We start from the raw sequence: 16,336 nt of genomic DNA, 5'->3' as shown, positions 1-16,336 counted from the left end.
CCAGGACCTCCCACATGGGAGATGAGTGCCCAACAGCCTAAGCCATATCTGCTTCCTGTGGGCTTCGGCATCTGCTGGCTTGTGGAGTGGCTCATTGCTGTGGGGGGCGGCGTCTGCTCATCTTATTTTTTTTTTAGGAGGCACTGGGACAAAACCCTGGACCTCCCATGTGATAGGTGGGCACCCAACTGGTTGAGCCACATCTGCTTCCTTAGTGCAGTCTTTTTAAAGGATAGTTTGGCAATATCTGTAACTATTTAAAGTATACCTACCCTTTGAATAAACAATTCCACTTTTAGGAATCTATACCATTCAAATCTGTTCACATGAAGACAAAAAGAAATAAGGATATCAAGTGCAACATTGCTTGTGATAGTGAGAAAATAGAAAATAATATCTAACATTGAATGTCAGCATTGTTCTAAGCTCTTTATAACAAACATAGGGAAATTGAGACACAGAGAAGTTGAGTAACTTGCTCAAGGTGGCACAAGTTAGTGTGTGGTAGTCAGGCAACTTGTCCCCAGCGTCTCTTCTTAATTACTAAACTCTTTAAGATTAAATAAAGTATGGTACATCCACACAATGGATTATAGTATAGCAGTTATAAAGAATGAGGTAGAACTCTGTGTATGGACATAGGCACATCTCCAGATATCACAATCAAGGGGGAAATATCAAGCTGCAAAACACTATGATATGGTATAATTCCATACACACGGAAAAAAGATACATGTGTATATATACAAAAACATGTATGATAAAAGAATGTGTGAGTAGTTAAAATTGGACAAGCAATTTTTCAGGTTATGTTCTATATATTTCTGGCTCACTTGAACTTTTACAAGAATGCATTTTTGCATTATCTTTGTAAAATAAGAACTGCCCTACTGACAAAAATTTAAAAAAAAAAGGTTTAACTCATACCAATTGATTAGTCTTGTCTTCTTCTAGGTAAACAATGGTGTAGGTCTTGGATAAAAATCTTCCATATGGTGGCTTTTTCTAGTCTGTATAAATCATCACATGTAGAAGGAGGTCAGTGCATGTATAATTTTTTTCTTTTTTGATGAGGATCCATGCCCAGGATTTGGGATCATGGCTTCTTGTTATCCCATCAAGCACCATAAAAATATACAGCAAAAAATATGTATTTTATGTATATACATATATATACAGCCAGTCATTGCAAAATTACTTTGAAACTTGAGAACCACATGATGCTCCTTTTCTTTTGTGTTTTATACTGTCATAAGGAAAAATAACCAGCAATCAGGGATTCTCTCATTTATTTTGCTCCAGTCAAATGTCTAGCTTATTCCGTCCTCTTGGTGAAGTCTGTGAAGGTATGAATGAGTCACTTAAGACACACAATAAGACTTAAAAGGACTTACCTTTTGGCCACAAGTCAGTGTTACTATCTGACATAAAAGTTGTTTTGGATTACCTAGGGCTTCTTCCTGCCTGAGTCCAAATGACAGTGGTTTTAACAAAGAACCTGGAACACTTATTATTTAAAATGCAACGTTTACAAGATTAAGGCTTTAGAACTAAATTGCAGATCTGTGGGCTTATCTCTGACAAGTCAGTAAGGAAGGTTCTTAAGAATCTTACCATTTAATGAATTATCAGATTGCAGGCTTTTGGAGGCCCCTCTATATTAGTACAACTTTTTAACTTTTGAAATTTTTACTCTTAGCCAAGAAAACCACATTAACTTAAAAGCAATGGGATTCTGTATTCTCTCATTCTTAGGGTTCCTCATTTTAAAAAGTATACAAACTATTTTATACTTTTTATTTCTTTTCAATGTACTTTTTCACATACTTGCTAAAATTTCATTTCTTGACACAGTCTGCAGATCTGTCAGGATTCTTTTCTGTTAACGTGACAGAGCTGCTTTGGACAGTTCTCCAATTTTGGACCACTAGGCCCATTCCCGGTTTTTGGTCAATGGGAACATTCTGCACAGCCCTGCTGTTGCATCCTCTTGCCAGTCCTCCCGCCCCCATCATTTCCTTAGAAATGCACTTCCTTAAATGGGCTTACTGGGTCAAAGGGGCTATAACAACAGTTTTACAGCTCCTGGTACATATTTTTCAGATTGCGTCCTGGGCCGATCTACTGGGCCACGACGGGGTTGGAATGTGCAGGAGCCCACTTCCGTCTCCCGAAAGGCACGGACCCGGTGAAGGGCTGCAGAGGGAAAGCAGTTTTCCGCGGCTTTCAGTTTCTCTTCGTGGCTAGTGTTTACGCTCACGCTGGGGGACCGCGGGCAAAGACGGTCCCTACGCAGAGCTTCTGCTCAGGGTGCGCAAGCACTCTCCCCGGCCCAGGCCCGGGCTCCTGGATCCCGACACTCCCGCGCACGTCGCGTACTCGCTCTGCCTTCTCCTCCCCTCGCGTCGGCGGGGCAGGCCCCCGGCCAGCCCGTCCCTGATCCCCTCGCCCCGGCCTCGGGATCCTCAGGGGCGGCCGGGCGGGAGAAGGCGGCGCGCTGGCGGCCTGGGCGCACCTACCCCTGCCCCAGCATCGGCTCCGCGAGGGATTTAGCCCGTTTGGAGACCAAAAAGCGAGGAGGAAGAAGGAAAGGAGGCGCTAAAATGAGAAAAATGGAGCGTTGAAAAAAGAGGAAAAGAGAAATAGGAGAGAAAGCGCGACTACTAGAGACCCAAACGGCGGAGCCCACCGACGAGGGGCGCTCAGACTGCCGGGAGGCGGGGAGGGGGCGGGGCAAAGCGAGCGTAGGGGGCGGGGCGAGCGTGGTGGGCGGAGGCAGAGGCCGCGGAGCCCAGCGGGGCGGGGCGGGGCGAGCGTGGTGGGCGGAGCTGAGGCCGCGGAGCCCTGCGGGGCGGGCTGGGCGCGCGCGGAGGGCTGGGAGACGGGCGCGCGTCGGCGGCCTCGGGCGGAGGGGCTTGTGGGTAGCGTCTGCGCGCGGGAGACGGCCCGGCGCGGGCGGGCGTGAGCGGAGCTGGCCCGTGGAACGCGGAGCCAGCCTGTGGAACGCGGAGGCGGCCGACGGCTCTCATGGGGCCGGGGCGGCGGCGCCCGTAGCCGCGCTAGCCGGGTCTATCCTCTGGGGGCCCGAGGCGGCGGCCCGCTGCCGCCCTGCGCCCTGAGGCAGCGGCCGCGAGCGAGCCTGACGAGGGCGGGACGCCGCCGCCTCGCGCTCGCAGGCGGGCCCTTGGAACAGCCCCAGGCCCGGGGCGGCCGGACCGCGCGCTGAGGCGGCCGCGGGGGACGGCATGAGCCGGCCGCCCGCGCCGGGGAGAGCGCCCGGCGCCCCCGAGGCCGTGCCGGGGGACGGGGCCGGCGCGGGCCGCCAGAGGAAGCTGGAGGCGCTCATCCGAGACCCCCGCTCGCCCATCAACGTGGAGAGCCTGCTGGTAGGTGCCCGCTTCCGGCGCCGCGCGACCACCTGCGGCCCTCGCCGACCCCGAGCTGCCGCCCGTCCGCTGCCCTGGGTCCTCTCCGCTCGCCGCGGGGTGCGGGGAGGTGGGGACCCCCACACCTGCGGGCTTGAGGCGCGTCCTCCGCGGTGTTCCCCTGGCGAGGACCCACCTGGGGCTGAGGACAAAGAGCTGCGCTAGCCCCTTCCCTTTAGCTTCACCTCCTTAAACACGTAGCTCTAGTGTTCCTGTTTCTGTAAATTTTGTTTCTCTAGGCTGTTGCACCAGAGGTGAGGTTAAGAATCAGTCTGAATTGTAGAGTGGAATGAATCTTTCCCCTTCATCGTATCCCTTTCACCGACGGCCTTTGAAATCCAAATTAATAACCATTAAAGGGTGCTAGATGGCTCTTGATTAAGAAAGAAACATGCTTTACAAATTAGACATGCACCGCAGAATGCTTATTACTTATTTTTGTCAGGGTAGACGTTGAATTTCACAGACAATTTGATTAGTGTGCAGTAGAGATGCATTTATGGGGAAAAGGGTGTGGGGTTTTAACCCTGGCGTGAAGAAAGCAAAAAAAGGTACTTTCTAGAGGGCTGGAATTTGGGTGGGTAACCCTTGGATGCTTCAGCTGCTTTCCACTAGGACCCGACTGTTAGTTCTCCCTGCCCGGCGAAGCCTAGGGACTGTGACGAGAAAAGCTGCCGCCTCCCTTCCAGAGTCTGACTTGACTTTGCTTCAGAGGCTCTTGGTTATCCTTTGAGGTTTCTGGAATCATTTGCAGAATGACTCAGTCCTCTTTAGCCGAAATGCAGGAACTGAAGTGTTAGTCTTCCTGTGCAGTGTAGCAGGCAGTGATGTGCTGCATTGTATCGGAGGTGCTGGCTGCCCGCTCGCACAGCGGTTCTCGTTGGTGTGGTCCTGGTGTGTTCTCCTGGGAGCGCGACCCCCTGGGCACCGCAGGTCTTCAGGTGGGGGTTGGGATTGGTTGCATGGAGGGCATAGCTTTCCCTAGGCCAAAGCAGAGACTGGGCTTCTCTCCCAGCATTTCCACTTTGGTATTTTGCTAGCATAACTTTGACCTAAGGCCAGAAAGTTCAGTTAAAAATAGTACAGCAAAATTTCAAGTATTTATCAGGTTCATTCTCAATCCCAGATAGAAATTTTTTTACACTTTGGTTTCATCTCTTGGGTCTTTAGAGATGTTAATCATAATTGTTAGAGTTATTCAGAATTTGAACCCAATAATATACATATTATGTGATCATGTACCTCTTTTGTTAAAGAATTTTATAAATTGCTAGATGAAGTTAAGGTGACATGTTACTCTAGTATGACAGCTGACATCAGATGCTGCTGACTTGATAGACTCTGTTATTGCTGTTTTTAGTTGATGAAATAATTGTGGTTCTGAGGTGCATGCAGTAAATTTTACCAAGTCGGGAATTGCCCGTTTTCCCTTGGAGTGAGGTTCCTGGTGTTTCTTTTGCAAATTGATGAACTGACAGTTTATTGTTTAAACCATGTCATAAGTTTTAAATTATTTATATTTTACTGTATGAAGTATTAGAATGAATTAGTCTTTAAAAGAGCATTATAAAAACTTGTATTTCCTGAAATCCTGATGAATAATTGCTGGTATCATTTCTAAGATTTGAAACCTTACTGTGTAGAGTCTATTTCACAGTTGATCATTGGTTTACTGCATAGGGCTGTTTTTTTTTTTTTTCTGTTTTACTGTAGAAAATAAGTATTTTATCTTTAACAGAGAAAACACAAGGCAGTATAGTAAAAAAAAAAAAAGCTATGGAACTAATTATTTAACTGGGAGCTCAAAAGGTACCGTTGAAAATTGTGTACTGCCTAAGATGACAAAAGTAAGATGATGACACTCTGCAGGAGTTATTATATAACTGATGATATAGCAGGCTAGGCCTAGAAGGTAAAACTCTATTTGTAGGGGAAAAAATGTCGCATGTAAAGTGTGCCTGATACCCAGTAGTGCCTGTTAAGCTTAGTTCACTGCTCCTGCGTGCACTTAGCATATTTTTAGTTTATGTAAAGGTACATTTCCTTTTAAAAGGAAATTTGTTTTATTGGCAACTATTTTTTGCTGCATAATTTTGAGTGAATAGCATTATCACTTGAATTTGCCTCAGAAAAGTGCTAGTAATCATTTATCTATAAGTAGATTAAGAAGGGTTTTAGATCTACATCAGTGTAGATACTAAATCTTTTTTCTCTGGGAAGGCTAATTGTTTTATGTGGGTCATAAATTAATATGAAGAGACTATATCCCTTTTATTGTTGCAGATTGTGAGATGCTTGGTAATATTTAAAGAGTTTTGAGACAGGTTTGCTTCTGTAATACTTTCTTGGCAGGAGTGTCTTCAGTGGTATGCTATTGCATGTTTGAAACTTTTGGGTAAATATCCGTGTTTTGTTGTTGACAGCTCTTCATATTGCTTACCCATATGTTATGGTAAAAAAAGTTGTGTTTTTGTGTTATGCTGGAAAGATGTATTTCTAAAGATCTGTGCTTTTGGGTTTTGAGTTGTCTTACTGTTTCAAAGGCTGAATAATCTCCCCCCCGCCAAATGGTTATAATAACTTATGATATTCAGGCTTGGATAAACTGTTCCTTAAGACTGGTGTTGATGGAAAAGGTGATTAAAAATTTATTTACAGTTTTCACTGGCTAAGAATACAAAACACTTTATTTGATTGATTTCATTACACCTGTAAACTATATGAAAATATTTATTGTAGTGCTTGGACACTTTCAGTTTGCTGCTGTTTATTTCCTAATTAAAATAATTGTATGTATATTTTTTTCCTGCTATATAGTAAGTATGAATCCTATGAAGGTATAATGAAAATGAAATGGAGTAAAAATTGGAAGCAAGTATATAATTTGATGTTTTATACATGGTTTTCTTTTGTGATATAAGACACTGGGTTGGGCATTTATAGCATAATTGGGATTAGTTTACTTTAAAAATTGCATTTTGATGGTCAGGAATCTCACAAATGTTTGGAACTTGCTCTCTCGATGAAATTGAACTGCCTTGCAAGTACAGCTCCACCATTCTGATAAATGAAATGCTCAGAAAATCAAGTGTTTTTTTTTTGGTAAAATTTACTTATGGTAACATCTGACCTGATTTGGTGTTAGAATATTTGTAGTCTGTTTATCCTTCCTGGTATCAATAGTAATAGCTATTAACTACCATTATCGTGTTTGAGTTCAGGATGCTGCCTCAGATCCCCAGTAGGGTTTTAGGGAATGTTACAGTACAAGTACCTTATATGCACCTGAATAGTTTTAAAGAAATAATATATAATTTTTTTTTCCTGCTGAGACATGATCAGATAGTCCTCTTTCCCCATTTTGAATTATGAAATATTTTAAACATCAGAAGAATATGGCATACAAATATGTTGTGAAGCATAAAAGAATTCATGAAATCACTACTCAATAAATAGAACACTAGCCTTTTGACATTCCCTGTGTGCTGCTATTGCATCCTCCATTTGCTACCCTGAAACTTTTTTTTTTTTAAATTTTAAAAACAATTTCTCTCCCCTTCCCTCCCCTCCCCCCATGCCAGTTGTCTGCTCTCTTTGTCCATTTGCTGGGTGTTCTTCTGTGTCCCCTTATATTCTTGTCAGTGGCACCGGGAATCTGCGTCTCTTTTTGTTGCGTTATCTTGCTGCCTTAGCTCTCTGTGTGTGTGGCGCCACTCCTGGGCGGGCTGCACTTTTTTCGCATGAGGTGGCTCTCCTTGTGGGGCGCACTCCTTGCACGTGAGGCTCCCGTATGTGAGGGATACCCCTGCGTGACACGGCACTCCTTGCATGCATCAGCACTGCGCATTGGCCAGCTCACAGGCCAACTCACCACACGAGTCAGGAGGCCCTGGGTTTGAACCCTGGACCTCCCATGTGGTAGGCGGATGCTTGATCCATTGAGCCAGATCTGCTTCCCACCCTGAAGCTTTTTATTATTCTCACTTTATTTCATAGATTACCACATTTGCATGTATTCCTAAACATTCAGTTTTATTTGTTTTTTAAACTTTATGAAATGTTAACATATGGATATGTTCTTTTTTGACTTCTTTCACTTGAAATTGTGTTTCTAAGATTTACCCATATTATTCATTTCCACTTCTACCATAAATTACAATATACTGCTCCAATCTGCTTGATGGATATTTGGGTATTTTTTTTTTTTTTTCCCTATTACAGAAAGTGTGTGCATTCTTGTATGTATTATCTGGAGTACATGTGTAGGAATTTCTCTAGGCAAGAGTATGTTTCTGGGAGTGGACTTGCTAGGTTCTAAGGTATGCTGTGCCCAAATTAACAAGGCAGTCGGTACATTTTGAAGTATTCCCCAACATTTTATTATGGAGAATTTCAAACCATATTAGTGTTGAAAATTGACAATGAGCACCCACATGACCATGACCTATTTAACATTTTGCTCTGTTACATCTCTTCATCCTTCTATCCACCCATCCATCAATACATCTTTTACTTTTCTTTCAAAACAAGTTGCAGATATTAGCACACTTCACCTTTAAACACTTCACCATGCTTTCCATAGGCTTGCAGTGAAAATTTCATAACAATGAAATGCAGAAATCTTAAGCGTTACGTTGATGAATTCTGACATATGCACACATTTGTGTAATGCAAATCCTTACCAAGGTTTAGGCCATTAGGAACCTAGAAACCTTTCCAGCCAATTTGACACCCCATTCCCTCAGAGGCAACCTCTCCTGATTTTCTGCTCTAAAAATTACTTTCACCTCTTTTAGAACTTCCTATAAATGGAATCATTTAGTATGTACCTTTTTAGTATGTCTGCTTTCTTTAGCTTAGCATAGTATTTGAGATTCATCCATGTTATTTTATAAATCAGCAGTTTGTTCCTTTTTTATTACTGAGTAGTATAACTTTATATGACTGTTACATAAAACCATGTTTATTTAGCTTTCTGTTGATGAACATCTGGGCTTTTTCCAGGTTTGGCTGTTTCGTATTATATACTTTGGCTCTTATGAACAATCTTGTATGAATGATATTGGAATTGCTAGTCATAGGCTAGATGTATGGTTAGTTTTTAAGAAACTGTCAGATGTCTTTATACTCCTACCAACAGTGTATGATATATATATATTTTTTGTAGTTCATTTTTTAAAATAGATCAATGTTATTAATACATATTAATAAACATACAATTCATCCAGAGTGTACAATCAGTGGTATTTGCTTTAATCACATAGTTGTGCATTCATCACTTCAATCATTATTAGAGCATTTTCATTATTTCAATAATAGTAAACATAAACTAGACAAACAATCAAGAAAATCCCTCACCTCTCAATCCCTTTATGCTTCCCCACTGTATATAACTGCCGTTTCTGTCAGTTAATCCAAAATGTATAATTAATGGTTTTTAGTATAATCACAGTGTCCCCGGTATTTTAAATATTAGCTATTCTGTGAATGGGTGGTGGTATCTCATGATTTTAATTTGCATTTTCCTGATGATTAATGATGTTGAGTACTTTTTCACGCACTTACTGTGTTGCCTGTCCTTGCTCACAGGTGGCATGCATTGGGTATTGATTTGTGGGATTACATTATGTACACATTTTTGGATCTTATCCAAGACATAGTGGAATGTTGATATGTAAAAGTAGATGCCTTATTTTTGCACTCTGTATCATGGTGTGGCCCTACCTGTTTTGTCTTGTATTTAAGTATTATTCCTGTAGATATTTTTCTCAAAATAGGGTTTTGAAATTGAAGTTTCCTTTAGCTTTAGTTTAGCTGATTGTATTTTTTATTAAAGAAAACCATATGTGGGACTTTTTCTTCTTGAGTAGTGAAGGCAAAATTTAGAAATGCATTTTATTTTAGTATTAAGATGCTTCTGTAATGTTTTAAAGATGAACTCAAAACAAATTTTTGGTTGTAATTATTTCTCTAACATTAGCATGGTTGTCTTGCCTTTTGATGCCTGATTTAGTGAAAATATATTTTTGTTTGTTGAAACCCTGCAAAAGTATTAAATGTGCAAATATTAGTATGATTTTGAAAAATGTTTCACCCTCTTGGGATGACTTTATTGTTTTTATAGGATTATAGTTTGTGGCACTTTGGGTTCTTAAACGTTTAAACATGTATGACCATATTTTATTGTGTTCCATAGTGAATAAAATTCACGTTGATACCGAAAGGTTGTAAACATTGTGTTATGGTTAACTAGTTTGCCTTTGAAAAAAATAAATATTTTAACATTTTTTCCTTGTGAATCATTAGATTTTAGCAAGTGCTGAGGCCATACCATCAGCATCTATGGGAATTAGTAAATATTAGAACAAATTTATTAAAATATTGATTTTTGTTCAGAGAAATGAGATACAAAGTCAGAAATTGGGGGAAGAAGTAATGTAAAGTATAGTTTATTGATGGCAATATTGCAGCTATTTTAACATTAGAATAAAGTAATTTGGAGTTAACAGACTATTTGGAGTTGCTTTTAAATATATAAAAATATATTTTGAATTTTTATATTGGCGTCTTGATTGTATTTCTCAAAACGCTGCAGTGACTATGTAAATGAAATGTGCATTTTTCTCAGTACTTTAGATACATGGTATGTTCATATTCATTGCGTTCAGTGTGAAATAGTTTTTTAAAAATATTCTGACATTAAAGAAAGGTAATCTTTAAGAAGCTCTAGTTTAATAAATGCACTGAAAGAATTTTCTGTAAATAGATTTTGTAAAAAGGAAATACATGTCTGGAAATTTCAATACTTAATTTAGTGTCAATATAAATTATATTTCCAGGCTCTTACAGATCAAGTTAGATTTTTCTAATGTGTATCTGCTAAAGACAGTTGTTTCTACACTTTGTTATACATAGTGATCACTTGGGGGTCTTTAAAAATATTGATGCCTGGCTTCCACTCCTAGACATTCTAATGTAATCGATAAGTCTGGTATGATTTTTAAAAGCCCCAGGTGATTCTAATATGCAGGAAATTGTGGGAACTGCTGAGCTAAGGAGTACAGTATTGTAATTCAAAAGATTCATACCTCATTTGAAGGCAGAAGTAGCTTTTGGGTCCAAAAGGTACCTGAGGAAAGGAGAAGACCTTTTTCCCCTTCCTTTAATTTTGTGACTTACTGATAACATGAATTTAACTAGAAAGTAAGAATTAGCTTATGGAAGCCAGAATCATTAGCTAGAGTACTTGATGGAAATGGTCCCTGGTTCCATTCACAGACCTTTTGATTTAGATGGTCAGTGGTGGGGCCAAGAATTTGCATTTAGACAAGCATCTTACATGACTCTGCAGGTAATCTTCAGGTCAAAATTTGTTACTTTTGAGTAACCCAAAACATACGCTTCTGATTTCTTTGGCATGTGTAGAAATGTTTATTTGGAAAATGCTGGCATAGGGGGATATGCCAGACTTTCTGAAATATCAATATGTCTTTTTAAAGAGATCTACAGGAATATCAGACTGAGGTTTTTCTTTTTCATATTTTAGAAGAAAACTTAATTTGCTAAGCTTGTCTGGAGGAAGACTAAAACAAGATACCTCAAAATAGAAAGTTTTCATTATATCTTAACTCTACTGTGAGAAATACAGTAGCTATGGATATAAAATATATAATTTTCATGTTTCACATTTAATAAATGATGACAGGAAAAATGGTGACTGTTGAGTCACTGAAGAGTTTTAGTTCAGGAAGAAAAATTTTACTAGTAATAAAATTAGAATGTATGGTCCTTCAGAGCATAGAGTCTAAAATAGGATGGCATATGTATTACCCTGTGAATGTGCCTGTGTTTGAAAAGTAGAATCATTCAAAAATTAATTTATTGTCCCTATAAAATGTAGTATAAAAAATAAAGTTATAAAATATGCAAAGCTCTTTTTTTAAAACCTATTTTGAAATTTTGTATTCCAAGTAGCCTTCTATTTATTGATTTGTGAGGTGCACTAATTAGTCATCTTATGAATGTTTACAACATTTAAAATTAGAGTATGAAATGTGTTGCTGATGTTCTGTTTTCAAGTGAAATAAGAATTTCGTCACAAAAGCAAACATATTACATTATAAAAGGATGAGATAACTGACCAAAAGGATTTTGCTGTTTTGAAAACAATTTCTGCTGCATTCATATTTTTGTGAAAAAAGAAATAGGAGAGGAGAGCGGCTGTAAAGTTGTAAATTTTAAAGGCATACTGAAAACATTTCTTTTCCAAATTTAAGACATTTCCATAATAGGAAAACAGTGGATGATACAAATAAAACTAAATTTAGAACTAATAAAAGGAAACTCTAGTACAAAACTGGCCTAAGAAATTTTTCCTGATGAAAGTCATGAAATAAAACATTGAATAAATTTTTAAGGAATTACTGCTTTTTCTGTGAGATGAGAAAAGAGGTTATTACAAATTTTAGCATAGAGTAGTTTTTCAAGATGATGCAGAGACTCTTGTACACCCCTTTCTCCGCAGGTGTTTTAATGTGCTTTTTTCCCTCTTTGAAATAGAATTTTTTAGTTTGATTCCAGTTTCAATAAATCTGTGAAATAAGAGTTTAAAAATCTGGATAGTGGCCTGTTTTCCATTTGTAAAATTCCACTAATATAAGCCCATTACCTGGGCAGTCCTTTGGAATTTATCGTAGAGGGGTATATGCTTGTCGCGGGATCCTTATTTAACCTGGCTAAATAGGTATAAAAATAAAAATGGATTTCTTTCTCTTTGAAAAAATATTTGTCTAATGTAAATGAAGATGGGGAAAAATGAGGAGAAATAACTTGTTTTAAATTTTTGAATGTATTTTTTAGAGAGAATAAGAGTAGTTTAGTGGAAAGAACACTGTCAGAAGAGCTAGGATTGGTATTAGATATTTTACTAATTATCTTCCTGTGAGTAACTTATAACACTATATGCATACTTCAAGGAGCCGTGAAGATTAAATTCAGCAATAAACAAATTATGTAGTATTCTGTAAACTGTTCAGAACTTTAAGCTTTTTTTTTAATAGATAAGTAGAATAACCTGGTATAAAAACATCTTGTATTGTTGTATTTATCTGTTTGTAAGTGTCTTCCAAAAGGTATGTGCATACAAAACCATTCTTCTGATAGCAACCTGTTTTTTCCAAAACGGAACCTTATTACTTGGTATAGATTATGTTTTCTAAAGTATTAAATCAACAAATGAAAATTGTTGCCATTTTTCTTTTTAAATTCACTGAGCATAATTAGTTACACTGGGTAAATGTTGGTTTATGTAGATTGTTTTGTTAGACTTCATATTATTTTTCCCACCTAAGAGAATAAGCTGTTTTATTTTTTGAGTAGATATATTTTACTATTGAAACAGAGTCGTCTATTCTTATTTAATGTGACATTTCAGACATACTGAATAAAGAAATATAAGGGAAAGTCATGACTGAGAATTTTTAAACCTTTGCAAAAATATTAATTATGCTTTGTATAAAGCTCAAGAGAACAGTTGGGTTACACCGAAATTTCTTATCTGTGACTCAAATTCAGCAACTTTGTTCTACTTTTAGTAAAAAAGTAAGTTTAGAAAAACTATTAAGAATAGTTTGGAACATTCAAACTGCAGATATTACACATTGTCACCTTCTGCTACAAATTCTGGTCATTAGGCACCTAAAGAAAATTTAACTTTATTGTGTAAAATATAAATGTATGTATAGAAACACACACACAAGTAGGATGATAGAATATGGTATATTCATTCTGTGTTTATGGCCACTGTAATCAGTTACTATTTAATATTCTTATATCATTTCAAAATGTGTATTTATGGTATTCCTACACTCCCACCATTATACTAAAAAATCATTTAGAATTTTAAAAAAAGACTTATTTATTTATCCTCCCTCCCCCTTGTGTGTATTTATGGTATTCCTTTAATCCTACTATCATATTATAAAATCATTTAGGATTTTTAAAAAAGATTTATTTATTTATTCCCCCCCCCACCCCCGTTGTTTGCGTTTGTTGTGTCTGCTTGTTGTGTGCTGGTCTTCTTTTCAGGAGGAACGGGGAACTGAACCTAGGACCTCCAATGTGGGAGGGAGGCACCTAATCACCTGAGCCACCTCCACTCCCTGCTTTGTTGTGTCTCTCATTATGTTTTCCTTGTGTCTCCTGTTGCATCATCTTGTTCCATCAGCTTGACATGCTTGCCTGTCCTGTGTCAGCAGGTTGTCTTGGACCTCTTCTTTAAGAGGTACCAGGAACCAAACGGGGGACCTCCCATGTGGTAGGTGGGAGCTCAGTCACGAGCCACATCGTTTCCCCGTTTAGGACTTAAGTAAAGTTTTATTTGTTTATTTATTTTTTAGTACAATCTTATAATTCGAGTTTCAAGTTTTAGAGGTTGCTTGAAAGTTAATATTGATATGTTAAGTTGTGTTCTCTTAGCCTCAATTTTATTTTGGCCTGGCTAAAAATCTAAGAGGATATGCTAAATTGTTATTCTAAAGAATTTGTTCATTTAAAGGATTTTAAAAAAATGCAATGTACAGTTTTCTGCATTATATATAATTTTTTCCCTAAAAGGCATGACTGCATACTTTGTAATATTTTGTTGGGTGCTTCAGATACATTTGATTTCTACAAAAATCCTTTGTTGTTCTGATGGTAGCTAAATTTTTACTGATGAGGAGTTTGAAGCTTAGAGAAGTAAAATGACTTTCCAATGGTCACATAGCTAATAAGTAGATGCTGTTCATTCTAGGTCTTCCTGATGCTATCTTATGCTCTTCCCTATTCCAGTTTTGAATTTACCTACCTTAAACCTGCAAGAAGTTAATCCAGTTTCTGCTAGAAATTTGCACATGATTTAATGAAACTGTTTCATAAAATTCTCTCTTTGCTTGTATCTTTACTGACTCTAGCAATATTGTTTTTAAGCAACTAGTTTCCTCGTTAAATAGTAAGGACAGACTGATAGCAGAATTGGTGTTTCAAAGCTGATTTGGGGGCTTAGAGTCTAGTAATAGATATGGTCTTGTTATTTAAGTCTATTGTCAACTGTTTAACAACCTCATAGAGTTTTTAGAATTCGTGTTTAAGTTACTAGTATCCAGGTGTAATTGAAATGAATATGGGAGAAGTCTATTGGTAACCAATACTATGGTGACTTTATACAGTATTTTGCCATTGTGGTGTTTATTAACTGGGAATTTAATTTTATCTACCTGCTTTAAATTTTATTTCAGTGGGTTTTCTTAGAACTGGGAGACTTCAACATAGACGGTTTTCTACCTTGTGGTTGGTCTCTTGGGTATTTGCCTATCACCTTCATTTTAAGTTAAAGGTAAGGGATTTTGAGTGGGCCTTTATGATGAGGAGAGAATAGTAGGGCAAAGTCTTGGTGGGGCATATGGCTCAGAGATTATGGGCTTTGGGGATATAGGAGCTTCTTATCCTCCCTAGAAAAAGAAGGGAGTGAGGCGGGACCAGAGATAGAATTCTTCCTTTCACCAATGCTTGAATATACCATGTCATTTTATCCTTTTGCCTGTCTCTACATGGAATGCCCTGCTCTGCTTTCTCAACTTAGAAAGGAAGGAAGGAAGGAGAAAGAGAGAGCCAGAAAGAAACGTAGGTTTCCTTTTTTTTTTTTTTTTATAAAACTATAGATCTGCTTTAGTCAGCAGTTACGTTCCCCCCTTACTTTTTTTCATTCCTGAGTGTTGAGGGATTTGAGACAGTGTCCACTCTGACTACATCAGACTGAGAAGGGGTGTAAATATTATGGGGCAGAGGAATGGAATTGTTTTGCTTGCAGTTGAACAAACTCCCTCCTCTTGGTTTGGGCATAGTTCATCATCATTGCTCCAGAGTGCAGAACTGGAGAGTAGGAGTTAGCCACATAGCTGCTAAGTTTCAGGGCTCACCTGGCATAGGAACTATCTGAAGGCTTTATGTTTCTGAGAAATATTCTTAATAAATAAATTGAAAAGTATAGATAGGTTCAAATAAAAGAAGTAGAAGCCTTGTGATTAGGGGATTTATACCTAGGTATACTCTGTTATATTGGGGAAATAGCTTTCATATATTTCTAGATAGAGCCCACTGAGGGGGTGTTGATTTCATGTGACCATGTGGCTTGTCTTTGGTGTCTGGACAGCCCTAATACCCTCAGGAGTACTTTTGTTTGTGGCTTTGTTTACTGTGGTGTTTTTTGGAGTCTGGCTGAGACCTGTATAAGCATAACTTTTGGAATGACCTTTTGACTGAAATCTCTTTGCCATAAACACTCTATTTTATTTACTCTTTCCCCCTTTTGATCAAGATCTTTTTCCAAAGGCATTGCTGATCAACGCTTGGTTATAATTCCTCGGTGCCAGGGAGGCTTATCCCTGGGAGTCATGTCCTATGTCAGGGCATGGGTGGAATGGGGAGCTATGGAGTTTATTTGCAGTTAGACTTAGAGGCCATCTTTGAGTAACAAGGAGATTTTCAGGAGGCCACTCTTAGGCATTAAATGTAATTAGGCTTAGTTTGATTATTATAGAAATAAGGTTCATAAGTACAATTATTAAGATCAAGGTCTTGGCTTATTAGCCTATTTTCCTTTATTAAGCAAGGCTTATATGTTCCAGAGTTTCTGGATATCTTATTTAGAAAGTAGTAGGACTTTTCTAGGAAGGAAGTTTAGTATTTTGTTAATGCTGTTCAGACCTCTATCTATCCAGAAAACATACATGTGGTAACAAGGTTATGTTTAATCCCATAGAAGTATGTAGCTGTATAACATTCAAGCTGTTTAAAAGGCCCTTGCTGTGTAGAACCTGACCATGTAAAACAGTATAACTTACAGGGAAATTTGGTTGTTTCTGTGACATATA

General features: G+C 38.5%; 1 protein-coding gene across 4 annotated transcripts in view; it reads left to right on the top strand.

Moving 5' to 3' along the window:
• The first annotated feature begins 2,967 nt into the window (after positions 1-2,967).
• ROCK2 (Rho associated coiled-coil containing protein kinase 2) overlaps positions 2,968-16,336 on the top strand; it is a 167,053-nt gene continuing 153,684 nt past the window's right edge. For 2 of the 4 annotated variants that reach the window (XM_058287790.2, XM_058287789.2), the window contains exon 1: positions 3,231-3,386. In XM_058287790.2, the coding sequence (XP_058143773.1) occupies positions 3,246-3,386 (141 nt within the window). In that variant the 5' untranslated portion in view covers positions 3,231-3,245. Of the gene's footprint in view, positions 3,387-16,336 lie in introns of all 4 variants that reach the window. The other 2 variants (XM_058287787.2, XM_058287788.2) reach the window with 2 other exon arrangements.

This window comes from Dasypus novemcinctus, chromosome 25 (assembly GCF_030445035.2).
Source record: "Dasypus novemcinctus isolate mDasNov1 chromosome 25, mDasNov1.1.hap2, whole genome shotgun sequence".
Classification (NCBI taxonomy): Eukaryota; Metazoa; Chordata; class Mammalia; order Cingulata; family Dasypodidae; genus Dasypus; species Dasypus novemcinctus.
The sequence above is the reverse complement of the archived record's forward strand: the minus strand, read 5'-3'. Positions and strand labels throughout refer to the sequence as shown.